Source organism: Cricetulus griseus, chromosome 2, assembly GCF_003668045.3.
Source record: "Cricetulus griseus strain 17A/GY chromosome 2, alternate assembly CriGri-PICRH-1.0, whole genome shotgun sequence".
NCBI lineage: Eukaryota > Metazoa > Chordata > Mammalia > Rodentia > Cricetidae > Cricetulus > Cricetulus griseus.
The window spans coordinates 83,445,563-83,463,529 of NC_048595.1; the positions used below are offsets into that span (position 1 = coordinate 83,445,563).

The following is a 17,967-nucleotide window of genomic DNA, read 5'->3' on the forward strand; positions in this document are numbered from 1 at the left end:
GCTTGTTCTGCATGATAGCCTTGCCTGTCTAGATAGAAGTCTGCTATGCAGCAGCAACAAGCTCCAAGTCCAGACAGGAGTGGGAAAACAAACTCCATTTTCCATGAAGTCGGGGTGATTTGTCAATGGCAGAAAGTTGAAAACACTGACAATTCAGCAGCCAGGCCACATGTGCTGTCCTGGCCTTGTCACATGGCCAACATTCCCCACAAAGCTCTGTGAAACCACTTCACATGGTCTCAAATGGTTCCACCGCTTACTAGCTGGGTAATTTAACAGGTCACTTGAATCTGTTTTGCCCATAAAAAGGGTGTACATCTTAGCAATCTTCTGTGTAGCCCTGGCTGTCCTACAACTCACTCTCTAGAGCAGGTTGGCCTTGAACTCCCGAATGCTGGGATTAAAGGTGTGCACCACATCCACCCAACTACACCTCAGCAATTTTAAGAGAATGAGCTGTCTTAGTGTGCCTGATAGACCACCTAGACAGGGTTAAGTGATTAAACAGGTCTGCCATTCAAGATTCTTCTTTTTTTTTTTCAAGACAGCGTTTCTGTTACAGCTCTGGCTGTCACAGAATTCACATTGTAAACTAGGCTGGTCTGCCTTTGCCTCCCAAGAGCTGGGATTAAAGACACTGGCCACCACTACCAGCTCAGGCTCCACTCTTATAATGGTTGAAGAAATGGGATATTCCTCCTCTAGACACTTGCTCTAAGGCTTATATAGTACATTTCCAACTCAAATGCTCTCTTGGAACAATCAAAAAATTGTTAAAGCTTAAACCAGAGAAACCGAAACCTGGAGTGCTAGATTCTGATTGCAGGATAGCACAGCAGTCTCATCATTTTACAAATATGACAAAGTCAAGAAAAAGGTGTTTTTTATGGCACATTATTATGGGAATAGAACAAGTTAAGGGTGGTAAGTTCCAAATGAAGGAATAGACCTGAGAAGCTTACAACTACAGAGGAAATACGGTTAGCTATAACTGGAATCAGATTAAAATGTTTTGCTGGGAGTGGTGGGCATACCCCTTTAATACTAGCTCTTGGAAGCCAGATGCAGGTGATCACTGAATTTGAGCTTAACCTGGTCTAATACATTAAGTTCTAGACCAGCCAGGGCTACATAGTAAGACTCTGTAAAAAAACAAAAACCCCAAACCATGTTTTGCTCTATACCACATATCCATAACCCGAAGGGGGCAGGACAGAACAGGAAGCTGGCAGAGTGTAGTTTTGAATACGGAATACAAGTTCATGCTAGTTTTACTCTCTATATAGACGACCTTCTTACATTACTGTCTTGTGTGGATTTTACTGTTCAATTCTTGAGGATATATACCCACAGTGGGAAGGTGAAGAGAATCACAAGACTGATGAAGAATTAGGGAGCTCAGACACAGCTCACTGCTGTTGGCTTCCCTAGGCCAACAACTCTATTAAAAAAAAAAGCTGTACACCCTTTGCACCTTGAGATGCAGAGGCAGGAGCATTAAGAATCTGACGCCAATCTGAGCTACACAGAAAGATCCTGTCTCAAAAAAACCCTACCCCTTTCCCCTGAAAAAGCCCTCTATAAACATCTGTGAATAGTGTCAGAAATTGGACAATTCACCCCTGGAATTACATTAGCTCTCAAAACTTAAAGAGGACCTCCTTGAAAGACATTTTTATGGTAGGATTTTACTCTCAGCAAGTGTATAATAAAGAAAAAATGATCATGTTTGGGAACACCCAAACATAAATTAGGGATTTTTTTTCCTTATTTACTTTGACACGAAGTATCTTTTTAATACATAAAGTACACCCTTTAAATAATCAACAGGAAGGAGGTTGTACCACAGACATGTTTGTTTTCTAAAAACTCCTTTGAATCTGGATACAATGGCCTTGTTTTATCTCGAAGGATGCCAAACTTCAAAGCAAAATGGAAGAGGTTTTCCCCAACAAGGCAGACATGTTCAGTTCTGAGTTCCCTGATGCAGTTAACATAGCTGTGAACTCCACAGGAAGAGGCCAATCTTCTTTGCTTCTGCATCATCATGCAGCTGCAGTCTACTGCTTGACAGACATCTCCTCTGGAGCAGGAGGGGAGCTTGCTCAGGCCCCGCTCAACTAGCACTTAGAGCAGAATGCCCCCGCCTTTTGGTTTTTTGAGACAGGGATTCTCTGTAGCTTTGGAGCCTGTCCTGGAACTCCCTCTGTAGACCTGGCGGGCCTCGAGATCTGTGAGTGCCTGTCCCTGCCTTCTGGCATGCCCTCTTAACTGGGGGAGTTTCAAATGCAGTCTGCTATCTTCCTGCTGAATCACATGTAGTACAGAGCACATACCATGTTACAGCCAGCCACTTTTCAAGCATTACAAAAGCAACTGTAAGGCCCAGCAGCACACTTCTGTAATGCCATCACTTGGAAGGCAGAAGCCAGAGAGTCACTTAAAATGTGAGGCCTCCTGTCATAGACAGGACAGTCAGGACTAAACAGACAGACCCTGTCTCAAAATACAAAAAAGAAAAAAAAAAAAAAAAAAAATCCCAATCCTGAGTACTGAAACCGAAAGAGATGGGAGAACATTCAAATCGATTAGTCTAAACAATGTCTACACAGTTTATGGTTTATGGCAGAACCTGAGATGAGAATTGTATTCTAACCATGAAGGGTTTGCCATCACCTAGAGACTGGGTTACTCAGAAGTGGGGTTGTTGTGAAAATCCAATCCTACACATGGTATTTGGCAGAAAACATGATAGAACACAACACAATTCTTTTCCTCTGAGGAAAATGGCTCCTCGGTGAGAGCACAAGGTCCAAGTCCTTCCATGGTCTTGCCTACTCTGCCATCCAGAGCTTGAAGGTCCTGTCATATGAGCAAGTGGCTATGAGTTGCCCATCAGAAGAAATGTCTAGGCCCATTACTTTGCCCTCATGACCAGCCAAAGTCTTCAATGGGGACCAGCCTGGGTGGGTCCAGATCTTGGCTGTGTTATCATAGGCACCTGTGAGCAAGAAGTCTCCATGGATAGCTGCAGGAGAAATTAAGCAAACATGAGCAATTAAAAAAGGGCTTAAAAAAAAAAAAAAAAAAAAAGCACAAAGATCTGCCAAAACATATTAATCTCAGACAAACGTAACAGAGTCTACATTCCTAGGGGGCCCTGTACGATTAAGGAACAGTCACGAGCAGATTGAGGACAACCAAGTAACGGAATGAAGTCTATGTGCTCTTTCCCTGGTGGACAGTAACATCAAGCATTTAGTGCCTGACCATTCATGGAGGACAAAATGGAACAGAACCTGAACAGAAGTCTTAGCCTCAAGAAGCATATTTTGCCATAGCTTTGTCTGTAGGTATGGCAGAAGGAAGGAAATTAAAATTTGCTTCTGTAACAGAGGTTCCATGTCTAAGTCTAATGCCTGGCATGTAGTCCATGAAGCAAAGGGTCTGATGTTAAGGCTGAGAACAAGAGCAAAACTTACGCTCAAACTTGACACCGGTCACTAAGTTCTGATGAGCAGGGATGGTGTAGACACAACGTCGTTGTCGAAGGTCCCACACTTTGCAGGTGTTGTCACCACTGCCAGTTGCAATGTGGTAGCTGTGGATCAGAAGTATCACAGTTAGAAACAAAAAGTACTATCTGACCAGAACCCTTCCCGTTCACTGATTGTGCTTTACCCATTGGGGGAGAAATTTATCCCATAGATTTCCTTCAGGTGGCCTTCTAGGAACATAATGCAACGTCCTGTGCGTAGGTCCCAAACTCGACCAAATGCATCCAGTCCCCTGAAGAAACAACATACATGTGAGTACTCTAAACCCAGTTCCACAGGGAAGCAGGGATGCCTAAGAGGTGAGACTACTGACCTGCCCAACCCTTGCTTTGTGGAGGAAGCTTACCCAGTGCCAGCCAAAGAGCCATCTTGATGGAAGGCAATGTCATACACACCCATGCTGTGGCCTTCCTGATGCAGGATCTCCTCTTGAGCCTCTAAATCCCATAAGCGCCATGAACGGTCGTAACTTAAAAACAAATAAAATAAACTATACCAACAATCAACAGCAGACTGAGTCAGTCTACTATATACAAGGTACTATAAATATCATTCAGTCATACTAACAAGAAATTCCTTTCTGGCATAAACAATGCCTCACCATTCAAGCCTGTATGTCTTAGTGACAACTGGGAGACCAAGAACATTTTGTACTTTGCTTTAGCAGGTATTTTCAAAAAGAATTCCCTGGTTTGGGGTTTGGGCTCAATAGTAGGGGGCAGGGCTTGCCTCGTATGTGCAGGGCCCTGGGTTCAACCACCAGCACAAACAAAAACAAAATTCTTAAAGAACAGTTTGGCAAAGACTGCATTTTTTTTTCCTCTCCTCATTCTATTGTTATATCCCTTCATCCATCAAGCAAGCATTTGTATATTTATTGGGCATAAAAAAAAATTCAGATGGACAAATAGAGCAGATACAGAAAAAGACCCAAATATATATGATCAGCTTTCATTAGGGTGCTAAAACAATTTTAATAGAAATCTTCAATGATGGCAACAAACAGGCTATGGCGGTACAAATACAGAAAAAAATAAACTCAAGAAGGGCAAAGCACATGGCAAAATACTCAACAGCAACAGCTGTCAGGGCAGTTAACACTAATATAAGGTTTACTATGTGCCAGCTACAATGGGTGAGATAAAAGACCAACACAGCAAACATTGACAAAGATATGAAATAGACTCAGTTGTTCACATGTTTTTATTCTGGGGAATGGGGTCCTACTATGAAGCCCAGGCTGGCTTCAAACTCAAGATCCCCCTGCTGGGTTCAGGCACTGGGTTCAGGCACTGAACCCAGCTTGCCTGAATGTTTTTAGAAAGCTAAATATACATTTACTCTATGAACTAGCAACTGTACTCCTTAGTATTTACCCAAGAGAAAGGGGGGAAAAAAAACCCAACCCCAAACAATATAAAACGCTCCAATAAGAATATTTAATTAGTCAGGGATAGAGAGATGGCTTAGTGGTTAAGAGCATGGGCTGCTCTTCCAGAGGACCCAGGTCTGAGTCCTAGCACCCACATGACAGCTCACAACCTTGTGCAACTCTAATTCTAGATGATCCAATGCACCTTCTCAGCTTCTGGGCATGAAGCACATAGACACACATTAAAAGACAAGAGAATATTTATAGTGGCTTTATCTTGACTAGCCACAACCCAGAAACATGCCCATGTGTCCATCAATAGGAGAACGCATAAACTGGAACAGACACACAATAGACTACACTCAGCTTAATAGCACAAATGGGTATAAACAGGCAGAACGAACAAATCAAGTCAGCGGCTGCTCTGGAAGGGGAGAGTGAGAAGGGGCTCGAAGAGAGCTCTGCTGGCTGAGAGAGACTACTGGTAAGGGCGTGGGTCATAAGCAGTAGGCACTTGTACAATAAAACCACCCCATTCTATTGTACGTTACTCAAACCTCAAAGAAAAAAGTTTTAGTAGAACTAAGCCTCACTAAACTTACAGAACCAGAAAAAGAAGTCAAGGTGTTGGCACAGAGAAATTTTATATATTAGTGTTTCTATTTTACTTATTATTATTTTTTTTTTTTTCAAAACAGGGTCTCTGTGTAGCCCTAGCTGTCTTGAGCTTCCCTTTAGATCATGCTGGCCTTGAACTTACAGAGATCCACCTGTCTCTGCCCTGAGTGCTGGGATTAAAAAGTGTCTGCCACACTGCCCAGCTCTATTTTATTTTTTAAAAAGGTCTTGCTATGTAGCTCAGGCTGGCCCTAAGCTTGTGATCTTCTTGCTTTAGCCTGCTGAGTGTTAGGATTGTAGGTTTGTGCCATCACACCTAGCTGAGAGAGATTTCAATATAACGTGTAGCACACTCAGTAAGATTTAAAAGGAAATATATTTAAAAATATTTGACTTTTTTTCTGATTCTATTACTTAAGTTTGAGAAAGTTCTAATCAAGATCCTTGCTCTAAATATTTACCTGGCAGATAACTGAAAAGGATTATCAAAACCAACAGGCTTGTACACAAACTGGACACTAATGGATGGCTTACCAGGTCGTGCCCAGGAAACGCCCTGATGGATGCCACATTACCCGAGCCACACGAACCGTATGGCCTTCAATATCTGCCACTGGTTCATCACTGAAAGGAACCAAATATATTCAGGGGTTAAACACCTTGACAGCCATGAACAACCCTCTCAGTTTATTTGCTGCTGTGCAGGTACGCCCACTCTGTAGTTTGTACACAAGTATCACCATGCACTTTCTACACTGAGCAGCACAGGGGGCTGACTGCACCCTGCACAAGGTTCTGTGCTAACTTTGTTACTGTACCTACAATGTGTTACAATCTTAGGGATAACAATCATTTAAGCTACTTGTTAAGGTTCTGAAACATGGAGGATTATTTCTTCAACCACAACGCAAAGTGATCACTATTTTAATTCAGTGCGTTAATAAATTCTCCACGATGAGCAAAATAGTTCCACTGCTTCAAAATAGTGCATGGATTCAAAAAAGAAAATATACTTTGGTAGAGGTGTGGATACTGAAATCAGTTTTGGTCCAATGGGTTCCGGACTTATTTAACCGTTATCCCGTTCAAAGATCCAAATTAAAAAAGAACTCCTAAGCTAGAATGACTCAGTGTCCTCTGGATGGCCAATAATTTCTGCTACCTAGCAACAACACAAAGGCTGAAACTCTAGAGAGAGGAAATAAACATGAGCCTAAACAGGGCAATTAGAAGGGAGTGCTGTCAATGAGTACACACAGACCCAACCAGGGCCCTATGGGGATAAGTGTTGCTAAATATTACGAAAGCCAATTAAAACTTGCCATGCTACTAGCTGAGACCCTATCTGGCAAAGATTGTAGATGCTAATTAGTGCTTTGGAAAATTTTGTAATAAAAACCTTGCTATGCTTTCTCTAGGAAAGAAAAATGGACATTCAAAAAGTCTTTCAGATCACAGTATGTTTCCAAAATTGAGAAGACAAGTAAAAACATCCATATGAAGAAAGAAAACGTGCTGTGGTTGTAAAATACACTGGTAAAGGATACCAGTGGCCTGTACTGCCAGATAGAACCTCACTTTTCCTCTCCTCTGTGGCCATGTGCATAGATCCAAGAGGCTGCCAAGATGATTATCTTTAGCCCATCCACAAAACTTCGTTTTGCTAATGCTAACCTACCATGTAGATTAAACTGGGTTGTTTTAGAATGGGAGCTGGGAATCAGTGACTTATTATGCTAAAGGCAAAAACTGAGGACTAAAAGTAAGCAAGGAAAGAAAATCCCAGTATAACTTCTTTGAACAGAAAAGGTCTAAGAAAGACATCTTCTATTTTCAGTGAGTTCCCTGGACTCTTGAAGCATGTCTGGGGTTAAATATCCCATTTTCAAACCTAAAGGGCTAGCCAACCACTTTCTTTAGGGATGGCACTGTGGACTGCAGAAGGGAATCACCTGTCCAGACTCCAAAGCTTCACAGAACCATCAGCAGCACAAGAAGCCAAGTTGACATCCTTTTGGTCCAATGAGACAGTAGATTTAGGATGGAACACAATTGCTCCTACATTTGTGTTATGGCCTAAAGAGTTAAAGGAGAGCAGAGTTAGAGGGTTCTTACCTCTTCATAATCTATGAGCAAACAGAGACTATATGAAGAACACAGAAAAGTACATACTAGGGAATGTGAGCAGGCAGAATTAAAGTGACTAGTTAACTACTAACCCCCCCAAAAAACAAACAAACAAACAAAAAAACACATTTAGTTATTTTTGAGACAGGGTGTCTTTATGTAGTTCTGGCTGGCCTGAAACTTGCTTTGCAGACCAGGCTGACTTTGAATTTACAAAGATCTATCTACCTCTGCCTCCTGAGTGATGAGATTAAGGTGTGTCCACCATACCCAGCTATTTATTTATTTTAAAATTATGTATGTGTGTGTGAGAATGTGCACATGAACACAGGTGCTATGGAGGTCATTAGAGCCAGAATTATAGGCAGTTGTAAGCCACCTGATGTGGGTTCTGGGAACTAAACTCAGGTTCTATGTAAAGGTAATGCATGTTTTTAGCTGCTTAGCCTTCTCTGTAGCCCCAAAAAGAATTGTTTTAAACAAATACTCAAATTGAATTTTTTTTTGGAATTTAGAAAAAAACAGGGCAAAAAATGGCATAGTGGATTATATCTGTAATTCCAGACTTGGAAGGCTAAGGCAAGAAGGTACTGAATTGAAGCCAGCCTGGGAAACAGAGTAAGACTCCATTCCCAAAAGACTAAACCTTTCTGTCTTTTAATTTAGATGCTGTAAAAGCCAGTGTGGCTAGACAGGAGGACAGACTGCATGCATGTGAAGTCATAATATTCTGGTGTTGTGGGGAGAGAATACCACCCACATTTGCTCAAATGAAAGTGCAATGCATGGACTGGAAAGATGGCTCACCAGTTAATGGATCTTGTGCTCTTGCAGTGGACCTGAGTTTGGTTCCCAGAACCCATATCAGGTGGCTCACAACTGCCTGGAACTCCAGCTCCAGGGGATCAGACACCTTCACCTGGTCTCTGCTGGCACTTATATATGTACACAAACGTTGACATATACAGAAGCAATGCTGTGTGTTGTATCTGAGCATCAACTGGAGTTTAACCGTTTAACAGAGTTTGCCGAGAAAAGAATGAGACTGTACCTGTAACTCACCTCGAAGAGTGTGAAGGAGGCTGCAGTCAGGGACAGACCAGAGCTTGCAAAGCCCACTCCTATCAAACACAAAGGAAAGCATCTCAGCCAGGGTTGGTCTGGGAAGGAAAAGGCACTTTCGTAACATTACTGAAGGACAATTTTGTCTTTCTCCTATACACTCAACAGTGGCCAAAAGAAAAAGCAAAGGCTTGTTGCAAAGAGAGATACAGCAGCTCTTAGGCAACCAGTTGCCTCCTCTACACTATCATGGAATGCAAGCTGCTATTCTTAATGTACAGGACAATTTGTAAGGGAAGGAGAAAAACTAAATTGGGTCAATAATGGCAGGACCTGAAATCCAAGCATTTTTTTGTCACCTACCAAATACTTTAGCCTTTAGCTTTCTCCTGAACCAAAGCTTCACTTTCTGCCTACTGAAGCAATTCCCCTGTAGTCAATGTTAAGTTTCCTCTTTCTTAGATAGCCATGATCCAGAACAAAGTAAAAATAAAATGAAACAGGATTCAAGAATTGGCTCACATGCTCAATAAAGTGCTTGCTATGAACACAAGAGGACTTGAACCCAGGTTCCCAGCACTCATGTACAAGTTCAGTATATAATGTCCATATCCCCAGCCCAGGGACAGGCAGATCCCTGGGGCTCACGGGCCAGTCAGTCTAGGTGAAGTGATAATTCAGTAAGAGACCCTGTTTCAAAATAATGTGGAGAGCAATTGGGGAAAGTAGACATCTAATATTGGCCTCTGGCCTCCATGTGCATTTCCATACTGAACTGCACATGCACACGTGCCCACATAAACACATACACACAAACCCACACACAATTACACACACCCCAGCACCCCAAAACCAAAGTGAACACATATCCTGAGAGTTTCCCGTATATGTGTTAATATGTACAAAACAAAGATAAGACTAATAACATTTACCAAGTTCTTACCAAATGCACGGCAAATGTTAGCTGCTGTCCCAACCATACAGATAAAGGCACAGAGGTAGGTGGCCTACCTCAGCGAGACCATAGAACTAAGAAAGCAAAGCTGGTCTAAGGCATGAAAATATATTCTGGGCTTATTAAATTCCAAAGCTCCAGTGGAAGAACATGATAGACACTACATATCATGGATCTCTGGAGACCTTTGTGAGTAGTAAGAACTGCCAAACAGCTCCATCAAAGCGTACAAGTAGGTAGAGCCATGACATCTGCCTCATGAGAAGCAGAAGAAGAGGATAGAGGGAAAGATCTCTGAGACAAAGACAATTTTTCTTTCTGAACCCATGCACAATTTAGGAAAACGTTATTGTAAAATGAAACTTACCAACAAGCTGTGGCTAGCATTTTAGAATTGGGACTAAAGTGACAATAGGAGATTGGCCGATCATCTCCAATCTGACTGCAGAAATTATTCAAAGACTAAAAAACAAAAACAACAAAAAAGTGATCATTTAAAAGGCTAATCTAAGATTTTTTGGCTTTTCCACTTTTGGGAAAATATGGGGGCTGAAGGGGATGGGAGTGAAAAGGAGGGGGCAGCAGTTATACCTGTCAGTTTAATTCACCTCAAAACTTCTTCATGCTTTGCTGATATTAGTTGATACTAATGTTATTGAAGAATGGAATCAAGGCTTATCTGGAATGTTACTTGTTTATCATAGCCTCATCACCTCCACAAGCCCTAGGGTTTCTGTGTAGCCCTGGATGTCCTGGAACTCACTCTGTAAACCAGGCTAGACTCAATCTCACAGAGATCCACCTGCCTCTGCCTCCTGAGTGCTGGGATTAAAGTTGTGCACCACCACTGTCAGTGTACCTCATTAGCTTTTATGTGAGCTAAACACAAAAAACCAGAGAAAAGCAAAGCACAGCTTGACCTACTAAAAGGGAGCAGTCAAGAGCCAAAGAAACATTTGTCTCTGTGAGCACAAACACTGAATGTTCTTGTCACCACAGCTGACAGTGCCTTCCTCCTACATCACTGACCTACCAGGTAGCATGTGGGTAACTGCCTTTACCTTCCTATGGGTGGGGCCAAAACAGAATCTCTAATAACGTAAGAGACTGGACAACAGTGAAGAGCATCTTACCCGGAGAGATTTATGCAGCTCTTGCATCTGGGAGGTTCTGGTTGTCTCAGGAATCTCCTTATGGAGACGGGCCTCCTCCAAGCGTTTCATTGCCCTGTGACCCATAAACATCATCATTAAGGAGCTATCAACAAGGGTCTGTACACTACTTCTAAATCACATACAATAAACACCACCATCATAGAGTCTATCCCCAGTCCCTGAAACGACAGACTTCTTTCTTCTGGACCTCTGCTTACCTGGGGAGTGAATAATTAGCAATCCACAGTCTGGCCACCTTTAGGCTATTTGGCCCTTCATGGTACCAGGTTTGCTGATACTGAATAGGAAATAACAGGAGAAATGTTAGGTCTGAAGCACACAGACTCTCCCCACGGCTGTTCTTAATTGTAATTGCTCACAAAGAAAGTGAATTGTAACAGAATGAAGCAGCCACATGTCCTTTCTATTAATTACCTTTTGTTTTCTTTAAAAACATTTATTTAACTATGTGTTATGTGTCTATGTGGGGGTATGTACATATGCACGAAGACGCCATGGAGGCCAGAAGATGGCATCAGATTGCTTAGCAGTGGTGGGCTGCTGGACTCTTGAAGAGCAGTGCACACTCTTAAGGGCAGAGCAATCTCTGCAGCCCCTACTTTTTTCTTTGATGTCTTACTAGTTTCTGGTTTCTTACTGAGTCACATTGAGTGCCTTCTTGAATGGAGAATTTACAGCACCATTCACAGTTGTTTAAGAATTACCAATTCCTGCCATCAACCATTCCAGAATGGCAGAACCTCTAGATACCTCTCCTCATCCTAGCACAGCATGGCACTGGAAAGAGCTAGTCTCCAATTTCTTCACATTTTACCTCTTCTTTTGACTTCTTAGATTTCTCATCATCTTTTTTTGTCTTTTTTAAGGCATCAGTTCCAACCACTGAGAGAATATTTCTTAACCTGTAACAAAAAAACGTCAGAAATCAATATGGATGAAATAAGACTGTTAAAAGGTTCAGTAGGACCCCATCACCACTTGTGAGAGAGATGTGTCAAGATCCCTGCACAAGAATGCCTACAACTGCAGGGAGCAATGAACCTTACCTATACTGTGTGTCTTTCCCAGCTCACATATTATGATAAAGTTTAATTCATAAATTAGGCAAGGTAAAATGCTAGTAACAAAAAACCAGATTTTTAAAATTATATGAACAGGGTCTGTTTTCTTTCTCACTCTCAAAATATCTTATTCTACTGCACACTAATGGAAAGGCAGCATAGACAGCAAGGACACAGAAGACAAAGGGACACAGCTGGATGGTGTGGGATTTCAGTACATCACTCAGAATGGTGTGCAATTTAAAATTCATCAAGTGTTTACTTCTGGCATTTGCCTAGTCAGTATTTCGGGGCCTCATATGATTATGGATGAGAGAAACCAAGGAAAAAAGCAAGACCACAAGCAAAGGGGAAGGCTGTGTACCCTTTATTCTTCCCTCTCAGACCCCCTCCACTCCTCTTTATTTGAAGGCTTTCTAAATGCTGCTATCAGCAATTATTCTCTTCCATTTAGAGTCAACTGGTATCTATACACAGCTGTCACTTAGTCTCTAAGGACAGCTGGAATCCACTTAGTGCCATGCTGAGCAAGGCACTAATTCAGGGGCTAAGTATATTTAATGACTAAGAATAGTTGCAAGCTGTGCATGGTGATGCACTCGAGAGGCAGAGGCAGGTGGATCTCTGAGTTCCAGGCCAGTGTGGTCTATAGAGTGAGTTCTAGGACAGCTAGGGCTAGATAGAACAATCTTGTCTTGAAGAACAGGTGGGGAAAAATAATTCTGAAGGAACTAGCCTTGAAGGCACACACCTTTAACCCCAGCATTTGGAGGTAGAGGTAGGTGGCTTGTCCTGAGTTCTAGGCTAGCCTGGTCTACAAAGTGAGTTCCAGGCCAGTCAGTGCCACAGGTTGAGATCCTGTTTCAATAAAATAAAAATTAAAAGCCAGGTGTGGTGGTGAGCTCCAGCCAGCCAAGGCTATATAGTGAGTCCCTGACTGAAAACAACAATAACAAAACTAAAACTAAAGAATAATTCTGAAGAGACTACAGAACACAGTCCATTATACCAGCATTAGACAGCAGTGAGCAGAATGTGAAATAATATGGAAGAAGTATGGAATCTAGGCTTGGGAGGAGTGTGGAGCAGGTATCAGGGAAGGCTTTACAGAAAAGGCGTTGTCAAGTGCTCATTCAGGCCAAAGAGTCAAAACAGAAAAATGACAGTTGAGGCAGAGGGTTAAAGAAATGTAAAGTCAGGAAAACAGACTGAGCTTAGACCCACAAATGGTTCAGTAGAGCTGGAATATGGGATACAGGAGGAGGCTTGGTGACTGCCAAAACTGGTATTCAAGTGGGGGCTGGGTCACCAGAGCAATTCACACTACACATAGGAGGGTCTGCAATGAGAGTGATATGGCAACAGGTGGGAGAGTGAGAGTGTCATGGCAACAGGTGGGAGAGTGAGAGTGCCATGGCAACAGGCAGGAGAAGAAGAATAAAGGCAGAAAACCAGACTTTAGGATCACAGCAAGCCCAAGCCACTGAGGTGGCCTGAGTTAAAGTAGTGGCAGTTGGGACTCAAGGCATTCATCTTGATAAAGGACAACAGACATGGCAGATGAAAGAGACAAACAGTAAATTAAATATACCGAGTCAGGCTGGTGAGGTGGATCAGCAGGTAAAATGCCTACTGCCAAGCCTGCTGACTTGAGACAGAACACTGTGACACATAGTGAGAGAGAACCAACTCTCACAAGTTGTTCTGTGACCTCCACTCCTGTATGAAGGCATGTACATGTCCACACACACACAAATAAATAGGATTTTAAAACGTATCCTTTAAAGAATGCTTCCTGCTCTTCCAGAGGACCCAAGTTCAGTTCCCAGAATCCACACCAGGCAGCTCACAAGTGCCTCTAACTCTAGCTCCAGGGGATGACACCCTCTTCTGGACTCCCAGGGTACCAGAACTCATGTGCACAATACTACACACAGATGCACACGGATTTACATAATCAAAAATACATCTTAGAAAACAACAAACCCCCAGCATTTCAAACAAACTTCACAGGAGAGCAGGAAAGGGTTTGATAGAACACATACCAGAACCTTGTCATTAACAAAAAAAGTGTAACTATAAAGGATACCTTTCTCTTCGTTCAGCAGGGCCTTCTCCAAAAAGTGTGATAGGTTCTCCCAAGGCTCGAAGGCAAGCCTTGACCTCTGAGTCATCCGTGGAAACATTGATTTGCCGGGCTCTCTTTCTTCTTTCAAACTCTGCCAAGACTTCTGCCTGCCGCTCACTGATGTGCTCCTCAATTTCAAATACTTCCCCTATGCAAAGGACAGGCAACATGGGGGAAAGAAACAATCAGTCTCTGTATCCTAGAATATAGCTTCTTATATTGGATAGAGTGCCATAAGGTATGTAACTGTGGGGCTGTTGAAGAATTCAGCAATATTGAAGGGTTTCTGAAGATGCAGTGACCAACAATTAATCCAAAATCAAATTCAAAACAAATCAGGGTTGCTTTTGGCAGGGCCTGTGGGCCTCATCATGAATCTTTGCTGCAACCTTGGTTTTGAGCATGTGCAACTCTGCAATGTACTTACAGTCTGTCATGCCATGCGACACTAAGGAACACTACCTCAAAAGCCTGTTATGAATTGTAATATCCCTTTTTTGGCTTTTTTGAGACAGGGTTTCTCTGTGTAGCCTTGGCTGTCCTGAAACTCACTTTGTAGACTAGACTGGCTTCGAATTCACAGAGATCCGCCTGAGTGCTGGGATTAAAGGTGTGAGCCTGGCCAAATTTCCACATTTTTACAAAGTTTGCTTTTATAGAGACATGATTCAGCTACGGGAAAAAAAAGATTTAATTTCCTCAGCATCAAGTATCAAATAGTTTTATCTCTCACTTATACTGTATTAAAATGTTTGATTATTTAAAATTGTTGCTTGGCCAAAACAGAAAAGAAGGATGGTGAAGAGCTCAGTGTGGCAGTGCATGCCTATAATATCTGCACATGGGAGGAGGCAAGAAGACCAGGAGATCAATGTCAGACTTGGCTACACAGTGACTTTCAGGACAACATGGGCCATACAGACCTTGTCAGAAAGAAAGGAAGGGCCAACAACAAAAAAAAACTCACTATCTGAGTTGCTGATTTAAATAAATAAATGAATGAATGAATGAATGAATGAATGTACCATGAAAAACATTTAAAATGCTCCATGTCTTGCAATATTAAATATTCAGGCAAGATTTAATTCTTTATTAATAAATATGTCTGAAGTGTAAATCCAATTAATCTTAATCAATAAAACCCAGGAGCCAGATAGTGGGGTAAAAGCTGGAAGATCAGAGAACTAGCAGTCCCCTTCCTCTGTCCAAAAGGGCTCAGATCTTGTCTCTACTCCACCTTATTACAGCCTGTCTCCACCTCCTGAGTGGTGTGTAGACAGGATCAGCTCAAGCTATGCAACCTAGGATGCTCCCTGTCCTTGTGACCTTCCTGCCTTCAGGACATGAGTGCTAGGATGACAGGTGTGTGCCATCATGCCAGGCAAGTACTCATCACTAAACTTTACCTTTCTGTGCTAATCTAATTGCTTATGACAAATATGCATAACTTTATTTTTAAAATATAAAACTCTTAAGCTGGGCATGGTGGCTCCCATCTGTTATTCAGTACAAGGAGGGCACAGTAGAAAGACTGCCACAACTTCTAGGCCAGCTTGAGCTATAGTGGAGATCTTGTCTCAAAAACCAAAATTAATCAATACATTTCTTGACGGTAATATAAAGAGACAAACCTCAACAGTATACAAGGGAAAAAATGTAGGCTATAAAACAATTTACACATCATGGTACCATTTATAGAAGAAATACATCCAATTCACAATATAGATTTTCTACCTCATAGAGACACATGTTGATTTTTTAAAATCTTTTAAAATTACTGTCCCTTCATACTAAAAAACATTATTTTAATCTAGGTTTGAAAAAAAAATATAACTAGAAAGCTGGGCAATGGTGGTGCACGCCTTTAATCCCAGCATTCAGGAGCAGTCCAGGGCTACACAGAGAAACCCTGTCTTGAAAGGTAAAGACACAAAGAAACAAACTAGAAAAGTAAAGGAGAGAATACTATAAACAGCTTGAGTCATGCATCAATGCCAGAACTACTCTACATCTCCCAAAGACAAATACAACTGATGAATCAAAACACCCACTGAAGTTTTCAAAGATCATCAGTAACTTGTATCAGGAACTGTATGAAATATAAGAAAAACACGCTCTGGATAATGCCAAGAAGCGAAAGCCAAAGACTCCATGGTAAGAACAGAAGAGTACGGATGTGTGCATGAGCAGATGTGGAAGTCAATGTTTCCTCAACATTGGGATTACCACCACATTCAGTTTTAAAAAATTTAATTATGTACTTTATATATGATGCTCTATCTGCATGTATGCCTGCATGTCAGAAGGCATCAAACCCTTTATAGATGGTTATGAGCTGCCATGTAGTTGCTGGGAATTGAACTCAGGACCTCTGGAAGAGCAGCTAGTGCTCTAAACCACTGAGCCATCTCTCCAGCCCCTTTTTGTTATTTTGCCTTGTTTTTTTCAGAGATGAGGACTAACCCTTGTGCTTGCTGGGCAAGTGCTCAACCACTGAGCTAAAGCTCCAACCCCTCAGCCCTGTCCCCCAAACAAAACATGGTTCCAGGGAATCAATCTCAAGCCCTAATGGTTGCACAGCAAACCTTTTGTCACCTGAAGTAGACCCCCAGGCCAAGAATCGAAGGTTTTGACCCTATAAATCTTAATGTTACTTGGTCTGGGAAGGTGTTCATCTGAAAATTGGATCATTAAAGGTGCAGGGCAGTGTAGACGTGGTTCTAGTACCCGGGAGGAGGCAGAAGGCAGTTCAAAGGCAACTGACTAGCCAAATGTGTGGTTCAGTGGTGGAACACTTGCCTAGCATGCAAAAAAACCCTGTGTTGGAGTCCCTGGCAGTTAAAAAAAAAAAAAAAAAGTAAAGATGATTCACAATTTGGGTCTTACCGGAGGTTATATTAATATTTCCAGCTTCAATGCCTGCTTTGAGTCCTTCTTTTCCCAAAATCCCAGACTCTCCTTTGGCCAGACGTTCCCTCTCTTTCTCTTCCAAGCTTCCATAATAGATGTGTGGTTTCTTCACAACAGGAGCAACTAAATCATCAGGTGCTTTAGTTTTAGTTGCCTGTTAAATCAAAGACCCTGGTTAAGGTCCTAGTAAACCATGCTTCCCAAACGAATGAAACTAACGCTTTCATTTTATTTTCTCCAAAAGCTAAAGGACAAGGTGGGTATCCGTCAAGATTGATTTTGTGCGAGTTTAGACTCTCGTTAAGTTTGGCAGACAAATACAACGAATCAATTTCTGTTTGAAGTATCTGGTTTGCTTTGGGGCCCTTTTACTTTATTTTATTTGAAATGCAATCTCCGGTTTTACAAAAATAACTGCCCATCACTGGACAAATACCAAGAATAACCTAAACAATCAGGGTGGCTTTCGGTGCACCACGTTACTGGAATACACATTTCAAATACTTCCAGAGCGGATTAGAAGTTGGGAGGCCTCATCGTTAAGTCCCGAGTCATACAGTTTAAGTCAAGACATGTCTCCACTTCTAAGCACCGTGTTTTGGAGCAGTTAGAGACAGTGTTCACCGCTCGGGGCTGAAGTGAGAGTGGTGCAAAAAGAGCTGTAGCACACGAAAGCGTTTAGAAGTCAGGAAAAGGCTGCTCCACACTAGGGTCCCTCAGCCTTCCTCCTCCGCCCTGACCCTCGAGGTAACGGCCCCTTCCCGCGGGGACCCCGCCCTCTCTGGGAGAGGACCGGCCTGAGCTGCGATCCGGAGCCCCGTACCGTGGAAGAGGCTCGTGAGGAGGCCATGCTGGGCTCTGGAGCCTCGAGGCCCTAACCAAATCCGCGCTCTCCTTTTCAGACCGTCCACCGCGCGCCCAGCAAAGTGGAAGTGCGTCACTGGCCGGAAACGTACCAGGAGCGTACTCTGTGCTCTGGTAGTCGCGAAGTATCTTGGTCGT

At 42.4% G+C, this 17,967-nt stretch overlaps 1 protein-coding gene across 2 annotated transcripts; it reads right to left on the reverse strand.

Moving 5' to 3' along the window:
* Window positions 1–866: 866 nt before the first annotated feature.
* Window positions 867–17,951, reverse strand: Prpf4 (pre-mRNA processing factor 4). Of its 2 annotated transcripts, XM_027400327.2 has the most exons (14): window positions 17,789–17,951; window positions 16,942–17,119; window positions 14,017–14,203; window positions 11,681–11,768; window positions 11,064–11,143; window positions 10,825–10,918; window positions 10,059–10,153; window positions 8,737–8,795; window positions 7,500–7,623; window positions 6,082–6,171; window positions 3,904–4,026; window positions 3,682–3,789; window positions 3,483–3,601; window positions 867–3,028 (listed from the first exon to the last, which is right to left on the reverse strand). In XM_027400327.2, exons 1-14 carry the CDS (start codon window positions 17,813–17,815, stop codon window positions 2,835–2,837), a joined length of 1,566 nt encoding a protein of 521 aa, XP_027256128.1. In that variant the 5' UTR covers window positions 17,816–17,951; the 3' UTR covers window positions 867–2,834. The 2 variants fall into 2 exon arrangements, with proteins under 2 accessions (XP_027256128.1, XP_027256129.1); XM_027400328.2 differs by lacking the exons at window positions 10,825–10,918; window positions 11,064–11,143; window positions 11,681–11,768; ... (1 more) ...; window positions 16,942–17,119; window positions 17,789–17,951 and having other exon boundaries at window positions 8,737–8,834.
* Between the last annotated feature and the right edge of the window lie 16 nt (window positions 17,952–17,967).